This window comes from Castor canadensis, chromosome 9 (genome assembly GCF_047511655.1).
Source record: "Castor canadensis chromosome 9, mCasCan1.hap1v2, whole genome shotgun sequence".
Taxonomy (NCBI): Eukaryota; Metazoa; Chordata; class Mammalia; order Rodentia; family Castoridae; genus Castor; species Castor canadensis.
Genome location: NC_133394.1, coordinates 28,589,129 through 28,609,146, shown reverse-complemented (window position 1 = coordinate 28,609,146; position 20,018 = coordinate 28,589,129). Strand labels below are relative to the sequence as shown.

The 20,018-nt window shown below is 33.4% G+C and overlaps 1 protein-coding gene across 3 annotated transcripts in view; it reads left to right on the top strand.

Moving 5' to 3' along the window:
- Nucleotides 1-20,018, top strand: part of Unc5c (unc-5 netrin receptor C) — a 358,852-nt gene that overhangs the window by 195,516 nt on the left and 143,318 nt on the right. For all 3 annotated transcript variants that reach the window (XR_012435622.1, XM_074041403.1, XM_074041404.1), the window contains exon 2: nt 9,868-10,089. Coding sequence is in view for 2 of the 3 variants with exons in the window: in XM_074041403.1 (XP_073897504.1) it covers nt 9,868-10,089 (222 nt within the window). In the remaining variant the exon portion in view is untranslated. The remainder of the gene's footprint in view (nt 1-9,867; nt 10,090-20,018) is intronic.

The following is a 20,018-nucleotide window of genomic DNA, read 5'->3' as shown; positions in this document are numbered from 1 at the left end:
GTATGCACACTTTTGACAGACAGGCACAGATTACATTCAAAGAATTTGACTTGTAATACATAATCTATGTAGATAACACTAATGTTCTTCATAGTTCTTGAAGCAAGTCATCAATTTTAGATATGTTCACTTCAATGAAGAATAACTTTTAGAGCCTCATAAGGATATGATGGTTCTGGCTTGCAGTCAAAATGATTGGGACTCTCAAATTGCCTTAAAAGATTTTATAGCTGAACAGCAAGGATTGATTTTTTCTGGGAAAATTAAGAATAGATTTTTGAATGGAATTCAGAAAGACATTGAAGAGTCAATTTGGAATAATGAATTACATACCAGAATAAAGGAAAGCATTGAAGAGGGAAAAAATTGAAAGTTACACTAATGGAATGTAGACTCAAGTTTGGAAAGGATAAAGTGGTGGAAAATAAACTGGAAATTAAGTAAGCTTGGATCCTTGTTATGTGGAATTGTGAAAATTGTCAGCAGAGTCTGTTTGATTCCCAAGAATATTAGTGCTATTCTGAGTGATGGCACATTGTTACAGTTTGAATCTGAAATGTCCCTCAAAGGCTCATACATTGAAGGCTTGTTTCCCTAACCCAGCAGCGTTCAGAGGTGGAGCTTTCAGGAAGTGATTAGACCATGAGGGTTCTGACCTCAATGAATTAGTCCATTGATGGTTCAGAATTTGATGGGCTATTGGGAAGTGGTGGAAACTTAGGGAGTGAAACATAGTTGAAGACAGTGGAATGCTGGGGGCTACCCCTGGCTCCTTCCTCTCTCACTCGCTCATCCTCCTGGCTGCTATGAAGTGAGCAGCTTTGCTCCATCATGCATTCCCCATCACTATGCTCAGCCTCACCTCAGGCCCACAGTGATGGGCCAAGTGACCATGGACTAAAACCTCTGAAACTATGCGTCAAAATAGAAGTTTATTCTTTTTAAATCATTTCTTTCAGTTATTATTTTGTGACAGTGACAAAAATCAAACAGGGGTATTATATGATGGAATGGAGATAAGGATGCCCAAAATAAGCCAAATCAGTCTCAAGCCACCTGAAATAATTCAAGTAAAAATGACAAGGACCTCATTTTGACTGCAAAAGTTAAACCAGGAGCTGGGTTAAAAAGAAAGCTTGTTTTAGAGGAAAGATGAGTCCATGTGATGTCAATGCTGAGGACACAGTGTGCATCAAAATGGACAATTCTGATCCCATAAAGCCTGGAGTTTTGTGAGAGGGGAAATAAAATAAACAACCAACTTAGTAAGCAAGCTAATTTGAGATGGTAATAGGTGATAAGAAGTAATCTGATAGAACAAATTGTTCTTAAAAAGAGGCATCCATTTTTTAAGATTACATAGTCGAGAATTCCTTCTTTTCCAAGAGATTTCTTGACCTGAAGTAGAGTGGACAAGAAAGAAAGGGAATGTCCTTCCTAGAGCCGTAACAGGCAAGGGCAAATGCTCTAAGGTTGGAATGAGTTAGGTATGGATAAAGACACAAACACCAGGTTGTCTGTCTGGAGAGTGCCAATAATAGGATAGGAGACTTAGAAATGAGACATAGGGGGGCAACAGCAATCAGATCAGAAGGTCTTTCTTGGCCTTGATGAAGAGTCTGGTTTCATTCTCAAGTCAATGCAAAGGAATTGGAGGGTTTTAAGAAGTAGGGAGATTGACTGGAAGGTTATATGTGTGACATGATCTGATAATTGAAGCCACAGCCTTGATGAGATGCCCAAGGGACAGACTGAGGGAGAAACCTTGGCAAGTATCTGACTGTATTTAAGCACCAAAGAAGACAGAAAAAGGTCAGAGGGATAGAATAAGAGGCAATCTAGTGCAAAGGCACAGTCCCCAAGAGAGGAGGAAGTTTCTACAAGGAGAAGTGGAGCAGTGAAGTCAAGTGTCACATGAGGCCTAGAGTTTGAAGAAGCACTGTACTTAGGTGTACTGTGTGATTTCCCACTCATATCATTTTCAACACAACTTCACCATTTAATAAGGGAATACACTTAGTCCAAGGCTGGGCACATCTCAGCATACTTTTTTTTTATTATTGGAAAGGGGTCCATACTTATGTAAACTCTAAACATACATCTTTTTTAATAATGTATATGTCTGTTATACTTTATCCAAAGGTTTCTTCTAAGCTTCATAATTTCAATTATCAATTGGGCAATTCCTATACATTTCTTATTCTATGAAACCGCTTTAGGAAAAATAATATAAATTGAAAGGAAAAAAAGACTTTGGCTAGATGGAAATGAATAAGACCAGTACTATGCCTTTCCCTCTGAACTTTGAATGAATAGGAACAGGGAGGCGCCAAGGGCAATGGGAGAGGCTTATGTCCAGGAGAGACCTTCAGAGGAAAAGGTTTTTAAACTGGTATCTGATGAGTAAGAAGAGCCATCAAAGAAGATCTGGATGTAGTTGTGGGGAGAGTCTGATGCAGTCAGCTTGGTCAAGTTATAGTTTCTAGCTATTCAGTTAAAGACTGAGCTAGGTGTTGCTCAAAGAAGCTTCCTTTCTGCTTTAAAGCCCTTTCAACTGGTTGCAGGAGATACAAGCAGATTATCTAGGATAATCTCTCTTACTCAGTGTCACTAATTATGGACTTAATCATATCGACCAATACCTTCACAGGAACACTTAGCTTAATGTTCAATTGAATACCTGAGAACCACATAGGCTGGCCAAATGGACATATAAAATTGACCATCACAGAGTTTTCCAGGAAGTGAATTAGCATGTGTTATGTGAATGTATTATAACCTTGAATGTTCAAATCTTTGTTGGACTCTTCTATACTACAAATCATTCTTATAAGAAAACTATTAAATAGGTCAGCCCTAAGTTTATGTTGTCTTATTTATCTGTCAATATTTTATAATATTTACCTGTGTGGTCTTTTTTACTCTTCAAATCCAAAGGTTCATAATAATTGTACAGAATTTGTAACTCTAACCACTAATAGAGAGCACCTCACTATGAAAGACTCTGTACATATTAATAATTCTTTATGATATCCTAACTTTAAGCACTTAAAAATGAAAGTCAAGTACTAGTGAATTATAAGTTAATTATAGACATGATATTCACATAACTAGACTAGTAGACTAAATTCCATTATAAATTCATATTATCATACATTTAATATCTTCTATTTCATTATTTTTTATACATAAAAGACTTCATTGAAAAAAATATAGTTTCAATCAAAATAGCTAGGAGAGTCCTAGTATCTAGACAGTGATTGATTTTTTTAAATCAATTTGAGTTTTGAACTAAATTTGCAAAAGATAGTGAACTTTGTTAGTTCAAAATTATAGGTCACAGAGTTGAGTAAATTAGGGAAATGGTAATTAAAAGAAAAGTGAGACAAAGCCAGAAAGAATTAAATAAATGCTATATACTTGCAAGTAACATGGTCCATAAATACAGGTTTTAATGGAGACACCCAGTAAATTTTACTGGAGTCAGTACTATTGATTTGGGAAGTTAAATTTAATGAAGAATTGTATAGCCATTAATCTATATGGAAACAATAGATTGCACATAGAAATTATTTAGTTTCTCTATCTGCTAACTCGAATAAAAGATCAAAAAACATAGGAAAAAGAGAAATTATCTGTAATATAAAATTTGAAAAGCCTTCAAATAGTTCCCTAACGTCCTCTAATTCTTCTCCCCAGAATTAATAGTAATTATCTCTAATATTTGGGTATATCAACTTCTGTGCTTTACCTATTTGTCATCTATACACGTATGCACACACATATCCTCCTCTCTCTCTTTGTCTCTCTCTTTCTCTCTCTCTCCTTCTCTCTTTCTCTCTGTAAATAAAAAATGGCATAATTATACAAAAACTAGCCTGTTTTCCTTTATTTTGGTAAATAATGGGTGCCCTCCTAGATCAACACATACAAATCTGCCTCCTTTTGTAACTGGCCAAAACAGAGTGCCTTTGGTTAGCTATTTCAGAAAATACTTAACCATTCTTCAGTTGAAAGTCTATTGTTCTCAGTCTCATTCAAATAATTTTAGCTGCCTTTTCTTGTACCATGTAATTTTTAAGTAAATAATGCTGCAGTGAACATCTTTGTACACATATGTATACATTTTTTTGTCATTTTGTCTGTAATGTAGATTCTAAGAAGTGAGATAGCTTTTTTGGAGGTTTATTTTTTTGGAGGTTACAGATAGTATTTTTTGGAGGTTACAGAGATTTAATCATTACTTACATTGTCAAGTTCTCTCTGCTAGCCACTTTATGCAAATTCATGTTTCCTTACCTCCTCAGTATTTTTTACCTAGCCTGTCAAGCAAAAAGAAGTTTACCATTTTGCTTTATATTACATTTATTAAATTATTTGAAGATGATAATAAAAGTGTTTTTGAAAATTTCTTCCAAGAGCACAGTGTGGAGCTGGTAGCCAGGAAAAGAGGAGAATTTTATATTAGTGAAAGTTAGAGATCATGAAAGCTTAAACTGGGCCAAAAGGAGATGTCTCTATGTCAGAAGTAATTGCATGTAAAAGCATGTGAACATCATACCACTATTAATAATATAAGGACATGATACAGCAAGTATTTCTTTAAAAGCTAAAAAAAAGTTTTTCCTTTGAAAGTTAGAAATCATATGGTACTTCCAAATTGTGCAATACATTTAAGGCATTATATATTCAACTACTTGAATTTAAATGATGAATCCAATAATATGATTCTTGAAATATAGACCATAGGCTTTGTCTTCCAAAGGATATTTTAATCAAAATATTAAAAATAAGCTGGAGTCTCATTCAAATACTTAATTCCAGCTGCCTTTTGTTGTAATATATCATGAATTATCTCCCTGATGGATGGGTAGCCAAATGCAGATAAAATTAGCTTTGCAGTCATTCATTTTAAATTGCTCTTGAATCATTTGGAAATAAATTCCATTTCAGAAGAATACGCTTCAAGTCTCAGACAAAGAGATAATGGTCCTATATTTTATGATATAAGCAATAATAGTTTAAGTCTTATGATTCAGAAATACAGAAACTTATATATTAAGTTGATGAAAATTAAGGCTCGATATATAGCTATAAAACCAGAAACCTAAAGCTTCCTAGATTGATGTTCATAGCATAATATTTTCCTGTCAAGAATTAGGTGGAATGAAAGTCTATAAAAATAATACATGATGCAAAGCTTTCTCTTCTTATATGTAAATGAAAAAGCAAAAGTCTGTTTAAGATAACAGGAAAGGAAATACTGAGATTTACTGATAGCAAGATAAAAGTGGCACTACAGTTGGAATGTCTTTGCCAAGTAATAGTAGGAAGTAAAAAATTAAGTCAAGTGTTAGAGGGGAGTAAAGTGAAAAGTGATGAAACATTTACATCACAAAAGGCAATAACTTTAAGTTAATACTGAATTCAGTGTAAAGAACAAAAACAACTTGGATAATTTTGCTTTGGATAGCAATTTCATTATTCAAGTCATTTGGCCAAATAGAGTAACAAAATCAATACCAAGCTGAAGTATACATTTTTTTATAAAATATAGTAGTTTAGGATAACTGAAACATTTTGCCAGAAATAAGTTCACAGTCTGAAGTTGCTGTTCACAAATTGAGTTCCTACTGTCACCTTGATATCACCTCTTAGATATTTGTAGTACGAAATAAAGTGATAAGAGGATACAGTCACCGATCTCCCTGTGGAAAAAATCAAATCAAATCTTATAGCTTCAAGTTTTGCACTACGACCTCATAGTATCAGAAAGCTGATTTGTCTGTGTAGTAAAATGAATGACAATAAATTGTCTATCAGCTCAAGATAGAATCTCAATCATTCTGATCTCCATGTAGTTAATAGACCTCCAGTAGTCCTGAAAGAGTTAGCCTCGGCATGGCAGAGTTTTCCTTGTTTTGGATCAGGCCCATGAATGGGCACTGGAATATATCCAAAGGGAAAAACACAAACAGGTAAAGTCTTAGGCCTTCACTTTCCTATTGCAAAAATTGGCTGGAGCCTGTGTTTCTCAATATAAAAATCTATGTCTTCTAGACAAAAAAAAAATGCTAGGAAACACCAAATAAGTTCCAAAATGAGTACCTATTAAGATAAATGTGTTTTCATTTTTTCAGATTGTTTATGAAGTAGAATGCTCAGTTTACTGACATTTGTAGAGTGGACCGGATTCCTGGGTGTTGTGACCTGTGCTAGCACAAGAGATCAGGGCTTGACTTAATGTTCTGCTGTCAACATCTCACAATTCTTAACACAGTTTTAACAAGGGACCCTGATTCTTCCTTTCTACACTGAGCCATTATATAGCTAGTCCTGTTTGTGAAAATAATTATGACATATCATATTGATAAATTTATTTGAGGTACCATAAACTCCAAAATACCTTCTAAATCTCTAGAAATGATTAAAGTTGCCATCAGTGTAATATTCATGAGTTTTAAAGATTGTTATTAACCTTTGAAAATATGCCTGGTACTACACTAGACTTAAGAAAATAAAAATGAAAACAATACAGATCCTACTTTCAAATGGTTTCCACTTCAATGTTAAGCATTTGCTATATATTTCTATGTTTTTGAAGATTGATAATAATAATAATTTTGGTAAAGTGGTTACCAAAGCTGAAGATTAAATTTATCCACGTACATGAGAGGCAAATGCATGGAGCAGAGTAGTTAAATGTTCATGTGGAGTAAGTGGCATTTGTAGCTGATTATTTTTCTTCATTAAATATGCATAGATTTAGCCATGCTGGATATTTGAATACTTGGAAGTTTTCTTTATCCTTTTGATTGAGGAGTACAGACTTGGTTGTTTGATTTCCAAAACATACTCTGAAAGAACATTTCAATGTAAAATGTTATTAAAAAGACAGTATCTAAAACACCATCATATTTGTAAATTAATTCTGCCTCTTGGCATTTTTGTCTAGAGAAATCAAAGGAATCAAAGTCTCTTAGCATGCTTAACTTGATGGTGGGGAAAATGTCATGTGGAACAACTCCCATGGCTGGGTAGGAGACCCAGGACGTGTTGAAATCAAAAAAGGCAGGAATTTCACAACTTCCGAATTCCCTAATAATCAGCTTAGTTGCATCTACATATCCAGAAACTAAGATATCTATTGACACCTGCATATCTACAAACTAAGGGTCATGAAATTTTGTGACTAACACTTATTTTTAGCACATGAATTGAGTACAAGAAGTGATATGCCATGTTGTCTAATGTGACATCATCTGGAACATAGAGTCAAATTTATAGTATGAATATCATCATAAGAAATATTAGTAGGCTAATATGCTATCGTTAGATAAGGCAAATTTCCAGGGCAGCAATAAGAAATAGGCCTTGAAGGAACTAGAATGATATGTGAAAGAAATATTTGATTTGTCATACGACCAAAACATTTCTAATGATGGAAACCATTTCTTATAAGGTTTATTTTTTAAATGTTAACACTGCACCTTGAAAAATCAAAACTGTGTGAAACCACAAATCAAGACATAAATTTATTGTTCTTTATTTGTAGTGCTTATCTTGTATTAAACACAAAATTAAGAAAATTCAAAGTTAGTTTATTCATTTGTTTTCTAAATATATTATAAAATCATTAGTCTCCCCACACCCAGCATTTATTACAGCCCCTTTTAACTTAAAGATGCATGTAGTATTTTTCCCATTTTCAATTAGTCCTCTCTGTAGTTTACAATAAAATAATCAGAATAAAGAGTTGCATGTTTTGGCAAGACAGGGAAATAAATATTTAGTGTCTCTATGAAGCCTTTCTATAGGATGCAAACATATATAAATATTGCAATCTTTTGGTATCTTGTAATAATTCCTTTGATTACATAATTAAGTAAATATATGGATTTTAAGAGGATTCACATGTTCACATATCATAATTGTGTGCACAAGCATCAACCCATGGAAAAAAATTTAAAAATTTAGCTTAGCATTTTATTTAACTTTTTGAAAAATCATTAAAAAAAAACTACTCCTCTGTAGAAATTTGAGTTCCATATTTTGTGGCGCTTCATTGATTATCAGCACGGTCCATCCTCATCAATGACAGTAAGTGCTTTGGAAGAAAAAGCAATTGCATAAGGTCTTCAGGATATCAGTTTGTGGTGATGGATCTGTCAATAGTTAGTTCCTCATCCCTTTGCCTTTCTGAGCTATGTTTATTTAAGCAGTCTTGAGTGTTCTTGCATATTGACCAGAAGAGTTGAATTGATGGAAACAAGGTTATTCTTTAGTAAGTTGACAGTTTGGGTTCTTGTTGTTTGACAATGGAAAAACTAGAAATGATGCCTTTCCAGAAGGAATCAAATTAAGGAAGTAAAGTGAGAAAAAACACGAGCTGCAGAATGCATCATTACAGGCCAGTGTCTGGAAATGACAATTGTGGAGCAGCTTTGAAAGCTAGTTTTGTCTGTGATGTAAGCGAAGCCAATTTTTACTGCAAAACAGATTGGCAGAGCCTGGGTGTCATTTCTATTTGACAGCTATCCCATGACCTAGATGAAAAAAGTTCCAGGCCAGATTTCTTAATGGACAGATGTCCACTTCATCAATGGCTAGCTCCCACAGTGAGGAAAACAACTGAATGAGTAATGAAATGAGTTTCAAGTTAACATCTGAGCAAGCAGTTTTTAAGAACCAACACTACAGCCTATCTTTGCTACTGCATATATGAATCCATAAAGTATCTGTAAACGTTTTAATTTTGATACCAGAGTTTTAACCCTACTTATTAGCATATTTCAGGAGTTAATCAAAGTTTTTTCTTCTCTGTTCATCATAGGAAGGTACATATCAGGCTTAACTTACTTACAGTTTATTGGAAAGATTATTTTACCTTGACTTTTGTAAATCATGATAATAGGTTTTATGAGAAAGCACTTTTAGGATTGTTTTAAAACAACATAGACTCATTTAGAATATAAGTTTAAGAAAATTTTAAATACTGCAAAGAATACAAATATTTTACGTGACTATTTGGTTGTATTCATCCACTGGTGCTGGAGCACCAGGGTGGGAAAAATATGTCTGATAATTTTCAATTCTGTAAAAATGAGATTGCTGCTCATGATAACACTCAGTAATATTCTAATGAGAATAGGTTTCTCTAGTCATATACCACCATGTGACATCAACAATGTAATTTCAAAGTAAGTCCAAATAGCATTTCAAGACTGTAGGCTCTATGATGTCTCTACTATTGACTGACTTGACATTTTCATTTATACTTCCAGTGCTTTAGGTAATTCTGAGATCAATAAATATTTTTTGTCTGAATGAATGAGTGAATGTTTTATACAGTGGCATCTTTTGAAAATAATGATAGATTTGAATCTGAACTTAAAAATCCTTAATGTGTGTTTCTAGTGTTTCAACTCATCTCCTTTAAAGGACTTAAGGTTGACCTCTAAACCTTATACTTCCCAAACTAATTTTTCTTATGCAGTTGCTTTTATTTGTTTCAGCTCTCAAGAGTAACCTTCTAAATTGGGAAGTGCAGTAATACATGGGAAATATCACAGTTTTGGGGTGAGGCAGACCTGAGTCCCAATCTAAGTTGTGTTATTATTCATTACCTGTGTTTTATGGGCAGCTTATTTGTTCTCCCTGGTGTTGAGTGTTGCCTTATGTAGAAATGAGAATAATCCAGATCTGTTATTGAGCAATCAGGCATCAGCCCTAACACACTGTTTACACATAGCAGGCATTTAAATCACTTTATTAGTTCATTTATAAGTTAGTATTTTTAAATGAATAATGCAACTTACAGGCAAGTTGTTATGTTTCACCATGTTCTACTTTCTTCTTGTTCACTAGATGATGACTTTTTTCATGAACTCCCAGAAACTTTTCCATCTGATCCACCTGAGCCTCTGCCACATTTCCTTATTGAACCTGAAGAAGCTTATATTGTGAAGAATAAACCTGTGAACCTGTATTGTAAAGCCAGCCCCGCCACTCAGATCTACTTCAAGTGCAACAGTGAATGGGTTCATCAGAAGGACCACATTGTAGACGAGAGAGTAGATGAAACCTCTGGTGAGTTTTGGATTGCAGTTCAACATTCACTTATGACACTGGCTAGCTGTCATAGTGTTATTTCAATTGGTGAAACTGAAAATGAAATTATCTTTTGGCAAAAAGTTTTTAACCAGTTTGATTAAAATTTAATGATCTCATTCTATCCCTTGCAAAGTAAACCATGAGGAATGAATCCTTAATTCCTGTTGGACTACATGAAATTAAAACATGACTTGTACTTGTGAAGACAAATAATGTGAATGAACAGTCTGGATTAATGTCAAATGCCCTAGACAGAAGATGTCCTTGAATTTCACTTGGATGGTATCCTGATCCCAATATCCTGAAATCTGGGGTGAATGTTCAATTAAGAACAAATTGTGCTTATTGGCATCACTGCCAAATGGTAATCCACATGCATAGTTTTCCTTTGTAACATCTATAAGGAACTTATAAATGGTCTATATTTCCTATATCTCCAACTTACAGCCACAAATGAATCCTAACTCACTCACTCAGATCTGAAGTTGAATTGAGAGTGAAAGAGCGGTGATAGTATGAGGTCCAGGAGCAAGAAAGGAGCAAAAGAAACCATTTTCTGGGTGGGTTTTGATCAGAGTATCTGTGACCACGATATGGTCACATATCGTGACCTTCCAATATCTTTCCTAAAAATAAAATATTAAAGAATATAATAGAATGAAATAAAATACTTAATAACTTTAGGATTAAGATTAGCTATAAAGAAAAATTTCTTAATAGCAATGTCTTAATCCATAATGAGTAATTTAGGATTATTGTGGAATGTCATAGAGTTCTTTTAAATTGGAAAGATTCATACCTTTCTTCTGTGGTTTAATTGTTTTTGCTCTCCAGCAGGAAGAATAACTCTTTGAACTTTCAAATACCTTCCAGATCTATGATTCTATAAACTTAAAACATCTATTTTAGGTATTAATACTTCAATAATTAATATTTCCAGCCTAAATAGTGACAAAATGATAAAACAGAAGCATTTAAATATTTTCCCATTCTTTGTAGATATCCCTATGCACCAAAGTGGATGCATATTTTCAAAATCCAAATTATAAATAATTTATATTTCTGCCCAAGTGCTGAATTAATCAAAGATGAGTACAGACCAGTACTTTCAATGTCCCCAACAGTATAAATGGGACATACAGACATAGAATAGACTCTAAGAAGAGGCATCTTTTAAGAAGCATGTGGAACACATAGAATGCAAACAGTGTTAGGAAATCAGGTAGCAACTCTACATAATTGAGTATCAATTTGTGAATCAATATGTTCACTGTATATGAGCTGCTGACTGCAGAAATAACTAGGTATCCAATTTTAGGGTAGCTTACTTCAGGGAATTGCCCACCTATTGGTCTAATTACTCAGAAAATAACTGCATCAGATGTTGACAAAATCTCAAGTGAATTGAGTTTTATTTGTTTTAGCTCACTTATTTGTAAAGATTTCAAATACATAAACTTTTAATGATAAGAAGAGAAAGATGCCACAAAACCTAAATAAAAGTTACATCAAATTTAGGCTTATCTATAGTAATTAATGAAAATGCCTATATAGGAAGATTATAAATTAAAACAAAACTCTGATATTCAGCACTTCTGCCAACTTCATGCTATGTTGGCAACACACACGCACACTCACACTCACAGACTTCCTTTCTATAAAACATTTGTTTTCTATGTTTCTACACAAAAGTATTTAATATTGTATAAACCAATGATTAACACTACCTTGCAAACTAACTGAAAACTAAAATATATGATATGTTTTCATTCAAATTCTGGATGGATAGATGAAACCTGAGAGCCTCAATATTTTCACCATTCTCCTAAGAAGCAGGGATAGAGTCAAATGCAATATAGTTTTTTGTGGTCTTTCATTTTCATCTGAAAATTTACAGGAATGCCACTTTTCATCCTAGGGTGGTAGACTAGACATGTGCAAGTATTATCTGAAATTAGGGAAAATACAAAAGTATCCACAGGTACTACAACTATTTGATATCGTTCTAAACCACTAATTAGTGTTATAAGATACTACAAATAAGCAAGATGTTAAAAGTAATAAAGAAAGAAGAAACTTATCAGATAGTTTGATTTTGCATCTCTGGAAAATATGCAGTTTCAAAGGAAAAATTGTAAAAACATCAAGAATACAAAGAAGTAGCTGAAGAAAAATTGCATAATTCATTAATTTTTCAATGTACAGACATTCAATCCATTTTAAAATGTAATAGAAGATATTGGTTACACTGTCAATTTAACAGGAATTATAGAGGTACAAAGTCAGCAAGAAATTTGCAGAAATTTAGAATGGAAATTAGTTTTTTTCTTTTTTCACACAGTAGATCAGATCCATTCTGAGCAAGTGCTTACAACTGATAAGCTGTAAGAAGAAAAATCTTAAATTCTCAGAGAAAAAAAAATCAGGACTTGAAAAACTGAAAGTTATATATTGGTTTTGAATACAAAGAATGGATATTTTTTAAATGTCTGCTATTTATAAATTAATTAGCCATGTGTGGTAGTGACACTTGCAATCCCAAAACTCAGGAAGCTGAGTTCAAGGTCAACCTGGACTACATAGAGAAACCATTTCTCAAAAAGCAACAAAAATGAAGAGAGAAGAATTTGCAAGGTCACCAATATTACAAATAATGTATTAAAATAATTTATGACTACAGTTGGGAAACTGTATTCTGAAATAGTAGAGTAATCCCACTTCTTTACAAACATTTTATAAACCAAAGGAGTTGAAAGAGTTTGATTCTACTAGAGGAAAAACACATAAATAATTAGATTAAAGTCATTTAGATAAAATGTTCACATACTTGCCAAGCACAGGTGGCTCATGTCTATAATCGTAGGTACTCAGGAGGCAGAGATTAGGAGGATGGTGGTTCAAAGCAAGCCCAGGCAAATAGTTCCACAAGACCCTATCTCAAAAAAATCTCTTCACAAAAAAGGGTTCGTGGAGTGGCTCAAGGTGTAGGCCCTGAATTCAAGCCCCAGTACCACAAAAAAAAAAAAAAATTCACATACCCAAGGACTTTTAAAATGTAATAAAATTTTCAACCAGTAAAGAAAATTATTTGTTCTGCACATGTTTTGAGACAAAAAGGTAGGCAGCTTAAAATTATCATCACCATTATCGTTATCACTCACAGAAAATTTTAGCAATTTGTTGATAGATTAGTTGGTTTCAGTGGTGGGTCAAGCTTTCTAAATTGAAACACAAAATCAAGAAACCTTAATGAAAAGCAGTACTTTATTTAAATATCCAAGGCATAAATACGACACTTAAAGCCAAAAGGCATATTTTTTAAAACTAGCATTAATATCTGTGGATGTCTAGTAATCAAAGGTCTAATTTAATATATAGAAACACCTTTATGCTATATTTAAGAAAATGACCCATAGGAAACTGAAAGGAGTTTGAACATGGAGCTATTCAAAGAAACAGTAATGACAAAGAAGAATCTAAGGAGATGTCAAGATTAATATTTGGTAATCTAGAGGGTTGATTGCCTTTGTTGATTATATTTTGTTGATAGGAGTGTAAATTGATACAATCTTTTTGAAGGCCAATTTGAAAATCCACCAATATTGAAATCCACGTATATACCCTTTCACAGAGAAATTTCTAGAGTAAGAACTATCTAAAACTATAATTCTAAATATGCACAAAGGCTTCCCATTATGAATTGCCCATTACACCCTATTGCAATAGTATACTGGGTCTTATCTGTATTTTATATGTATGTATGTGTTTTTTTGTATTTTGTATGTAAGATGGAGTACTGTGATGCTTTTTTGAAGCAGTGAGGTTGATTCACATGTGAAACTGCAGAAAACTTGTGATAAAAATGTTCAAAAAAACCTAAAGAACACTGCAAGTGATCCATTCCCATTGGGTGAAGAAAGAAGATGTGCCTTATATGTACTGAAATTTTCTGAAGAAATAGCAACCAGCAGTTGACAGCTTAGAATCGAGGGTGATAAAGACAGACTTTTACTGTGTGATCTTTTTTTCAGTCCTGTGAATATATTATTTTCAACATAAATAATGAAAACTGAAAACCAGCCCACACCACTTTATTGCCTCTCTTTGCCTGCTATCATAAATCTCCCATCTGGACAAATATCGTAGGACAATTTGTAGGTCTCTTATATTAGAGCTTTTTGCCTTCCTGTGAGATCATAAACATTTTGAGTTGGATCAAAATAGAATCATTTGGGTTAGTTTGCTTATATGTTTGTTTGTCATAAAATGGGATTCACCTGCAACTTTGGTTCTCAGTTCACCACCTAAAACAGTCTGATTAGAATATTTTTAAAGCCTGATGGTTTTTATTATCAAGAAATATTAGAATACATTCCCCTCAAATATATTCAAATCAGGGAAATTTTCTTGGCATTTAAAAAATCAGCTTGGTTCTCTCAAATGACAGAACAGACACAAATCATTGAAAACAAGTTCATTTTTGTAGCTGTGTCTGATTTAGAATAATACTGGAAAGCATATATAGTGTCAATCACATACATTCCCTTGCAACTGAGAAAAATAAATTGTATTTAATAAAATATCTACTAAAGACACCCTGAAAAACTACAAAACTTTAAAACTTTTAAAAAACAAGGAATAAAGGGTCTTCTTTTAAAATTTTTCCTCTTAAATTAAGAAGCCATCTCTTACCTTGAAGTATGAAACAAATGATCACTTGTACTCAATGAGCAAAGTTATGCTATTTTTCATAATGAAATGTACTGATTAAAGATCATTCATTATGTAGACTGTCTTTCCACTCATTTAAACCACATTTGCATTTCTTGCATGTGTGTGATGTAAGAAATAGAAAAGTAAAAACCAGAATTAGATGATTTAGAAATTTTCAATATTCAGAAGCTCTTGATTTGGAGGTAGTAATACATTCCTGTGTTGCCTTAAAAATTCCATAGAAAACTTGATCTGCTCAAATTTTTATGGTTACATTTTTGAGAAACTCGGCCTCAGCTGCTTACTTTCTATTTACTTGAAGTCTTTTCAACTCTTGTTTCCATGGCACCTGAGATCCATCATGCAAAAGCAAATATTTTTCCTCCATGAGGAAGCAAGGGAGTTTAGAAAACCATGGTTGTTTTGAAATTCTAATAATCCCTGAGATTTTCTCCTTTCATCTTTAATTATTCTCAAATTAGCAGCAAATGTCAATAAGACCAACAGAACAACAATAAAAAGACTTCCAAGCCTTATACTGGACACCTTACATCTTAGGCAACAATTCTTAGAAGATAATTTCTGGATTCTCCTTTTATATATAAGAAAATTGAGGGTCAGCATGATAATTACCCCAAATCACAACATGAGGAGGTGACAGAGCCAAGATACAGACCCAGGGTTCCTTGTTTCCAAATCTTTAGCTCTTGGCCCTGTGTCCAGTGTCTCCCTAAATTCTGCCATAACTACTAAACACAGAATTGCTAATCTAAGAATGGCAATTATCCTCTTTCTTGGGCAAAGGACGTCTGGTTCAAAATGTAAAATGTCAGCTAGAGACTGAAGATGTTGCTCAGTGTGGAGAAAGTGTTCTGCACACTTTGGGCCCTGGGTTCAATTTCTGTCACCACCCAAAAAAAGTCAGGTAAACGTGTATCTTTTATGCATCAGTTTTATACATGTAGGCCTTTCTGATTGTTTAATATAAAAATATAAGTTAGTGTTTAGGATTTGATTCTTTTTATTCTTGAAGTTGCTAAATATTTGGCCCATCAATTAGCAAAAGGTAGGCCTTAAAACACAAAACAATTGATGTACAGAAACTATAATTGGGCATGGATTTAACTGAATTTCATCTACTCAAAACTTCACCATGCAACTTTCATATATGAACTGAGGGCTTATTCAAACCCTCAGTTGTTCCAGGAATGGCACAATGACATTCTTCTTTTGTATTCCGATTTCTGATACCTCTTTTCTTCATCACAGGATCCAAAATAGAAATTTTAACTTCATCCTTCATTCCACCAACCAAAGTGATCATCAAGGATTGCCAATTCCTGCTCAAATTTCCTTCTGTTTTTAGTTATTGCTTCTATTCACCAATATTGGCCTTTTAATATATCTCTTACTTACTTGAGTAGTCCCCTATACTATCTCTATCTTCGCCTTTCTCCTCAGAAGTTCACCTGCAGAATGGTATTGGACTAAAGCACAAGGTCAAGTAGTTGTTATTCCACTTCTTAAAAATCTAAAATAGCTTCCTTCGGCCATGAAAGAAAGCACACCTTCCTACAAAGATTCTTCAATCTTTGGTGTAATTAGTTCCTCATCAAACTTTTCTAGGTCTTATGAGCTATTTAATAGAGTCCTTTTGGAAGACAAGCAAATAAAAGCGTTGTGATTACGTCATTTTTAAAACACTGCAGTAATTACATTCCCCTTTTGGAGAGAAATTTCTGTTAGTCTTGCTTGGGTTGCTAAAACAAAATACCATAGACTGAGTAACTTAGGACAACAGAAATTTATTTCTCACAGATCTGAATGTTGGGAACAAGGTAGTAGAAAATTAGGTGTCTGGTGAGGGACTGCTTCCTCAGAAACAATACCTTCTCACTGTGACCTTGCATGGTGCAAGGAGTAAGGATCTGTATCTTGCTTCATTTGTAAGAAGAATAATTTCATTCATGAGGGCCACCCCCAGGACCTAATCAATTCCCCAAAGCCCTATCTCCTAATCCCACCATCTAGGGAGTTAGGATTGCAACATATGAAATTTGGGAGGGACATAAACACACAGACCATACGGAATGTATATTAGCATGTGAAAGTCTATGGAAAGTGCTCTTATAGAAAACCTTTCTTTACTATAAGGCAACTTAATTCTTTTTCATAGAAATTCTATTAAAATAACATGAGACCTCACTGTCACACCAGAAAATGATTTAGAAATACTGCTCATATATTTTCAAAGGGAAAATGTATTCACTGTTGTCTTTACATGTTAATATCTTAGCATCATAGAAATTTTAATTTAAGAGAATCATGGTAGTTTCTTAAACTTAATGAATCTTTGGCATGTTCTTCAGTAAATCCAATATAACCTATTTTTCTGTTATCTTGACTTCATGGACCTACTTATGTCACAAGCAATTTCACAAAATAAGTTTGGTCACATTCTGTCCTCTTATTAATCTTTAATACTTGAAAGAGACAGTTACCACATCTCTTTTTCTAGGTTATTTCTCCTTTTCAGTCTAAACAGTATAAGCTGGAGAGTAAACTCCATGAAATCAGGAGTTATGTCTGTCATTTTTACTGTTCCAGTTCTATGCTTAACTTGGTGTTGGATACTCAGCTCAATAAATATGTGCTAAATGACATACCCTTTGCATTTATCTCTGTCATTAAAGAAGTATCTCAAGTACAATGTCATGAATATATCTACAAAACCCCAAGTCATAAGCAAACATGTCCTTATTTCTCTTTTACTTCCATTTTCATTATGCTCAGATATGTTAACTGTGTATGTGTATTAGGTTAATCCATTCAAAAGTATCAATATTCAGCCACTTTGAAGTGCAAAAATCTTAAGTTCTTATAAATCTTATTTATGAAAAGTTATATTCATATATACATATTTATGAATGCATCACATATAATATATAAACCCCAGTACCACCAAAACAAAGTTTGTCATACATATAATCTGTCTCTTCAGATACATTAGAATGAAATGGAATGGCTCATATTTTGTAAAGCTTTATCTTTTTTGAGGGTTAGAACATAAGATTGAAGCACAGGAAATTTTCAATGAAAGTTTGCTTTGTTCAATTATAGCTACTCATCCTATTATATTTGAGTAGCTGAAATTCAGTGAGATGTTCCAGTGATGTAATTTTTGGGAATATTTCTTGAATAAGTGATTTGAAGAATACATGAATATAGCTCAATCTTCTGTAAGAAGAGTTATTTTACACATTCAGTATGTATCATACTATTTGTTATTCTTTATGTAACATAATCATCTTAAACTCAGCTCTCATTAACAGAGTAAACATTTAAAAAGGATGTTATGTGGGTTTTGTTTAAATTCTAGTAAGTGATGCATAAAATTTGGAAACTCAATTTGAACTTCATTCCATAGTTTTTTTTATTTAGGTCAGTGGATATATTGCCTTTGTGAGAATGGAGGCTTCAATCTGTAATATAGTCGTCTGCCAATGAAGATAAATGATTCTGGAATATAAAGCAATTATTTATTTGATTTCTTTCTCAGAAGTACTTATTTCAATGCCAGAAACTAGTTTTTCTTTTCAGTATGAGTCTGGCCCCAGGGCTGAGTAAATAAAAATAGAAAATTGATAAGGATCCATGTAGTACACAAAGCCTTTTCCACTGAGTCGATCTGATAACTTCACAAGAGAGTAGTTGCCAGCTAGTCATAACAGAATACCGATTATACACTTGTGTTTATTCTTCATTTTGTTAGTGTTTGCAATAGATTCATCCTTTTTTCACATTGACTGTTAAGTCTTTAAACATCTGGGTTAACATAGCCAACATACTCAGCCATAATCACAAAGACAGTTGGGTCAGAGTTCTAGAGCTTGAGTTTTAGTTGCTGCTCTCAATTCCATTCTGTCATGAAGATAGGCCTCGGCTAGCTGACTGATTTGGGCTGGACTACTGGGTACAAACCTGATTTTTATTTCCATTCTTTTTTTTAACTTAGAAATAGAAGTGAAAACTTGAAACTTTGCAGGCTAACATTTGGATTCTTTTTGTTTCAAGTCTATTGTGTCATGAAGTCTTTATTGCTATTGTTTGTTCAACTTCAGTAATTCCAATATTTGCAAATATCAATACTATAGACTGCACTTAAACAGAAACACCCTAACTGTACCATATTTGCAGAACTATGTAATTGTAATTTAATTTTATCTCATGGGACTATTTTTATGTAAATACTTTATAGAAGATTTTAATAGCATGTAGTTATTGAGCAGATATGGTCTGCAATATGATTACAAAGTAAAAGCAAGAAAATATTACACTCTTTCGATGCAATTTTAGGAGGTTATGTTTTGTTAAAGGAAAACAGAAATTTAAAACATTTATGTACAGTAAGTTTTTAATATAATGAGCACATAAGGATTCTCCCCTTCCAGTTAACATTTAGGGCAAGGTTATTTACAATGCATTACTCCTTTTTTTCATTCCTCAATGAAAACATTAATGAATACAATTTAATCAAAAATATACATGTAAGTAGATACATATTTGTATGTGTGTGTTTCTCCAAATTCAGAAAAGAGGAAAAACAAGTCTCACCCTCAGGCCTGCACAGAGGCTACATAAGAAGCAAGTGTTCAAGGACATTCTTCATCTAGATTACTTGCTACCCAAAAAGGGCATTTGAAAACACCAGTGATTGTGTTGCCGTGGCAACTTTGCCATGTGCACAGTAACCACGCATAGGCTGTGGCTTAGGGTTTTTTAAACATCCACTTCAGAGTGAGAATAGCACAATTGTTAAAAGCCATACTGTGTTTTTTAATCTAACCTTTGTATAAAATATGAGATGTGTGTAAGGAGGACCTTCTGTCCTTTCTTTTCATACAAAAGAACTTATTGAAGAGTAATATAAATTATAATATGAAACAGATTGTCATGTTTAAGGAAGCTGTTTTAAGAAACAATTTCAGCTTAAAAGAGAGGGTCACCTTCTTAAAGAGTGCAGCTTTTCTCCTATTTGTGTGTGTGTGTGTGTGTGTGTGTGTGTGTGTGTGGTGTGTGTGTGTGTGTGTCTTTCTGAACCTGTAGCACTACACACAGACTTGGTTGATAATGATGAGGTAACACTGCCATTCTGTTTTATTCTGTGAAGTCACAAATTCTGCTTCCTCAAT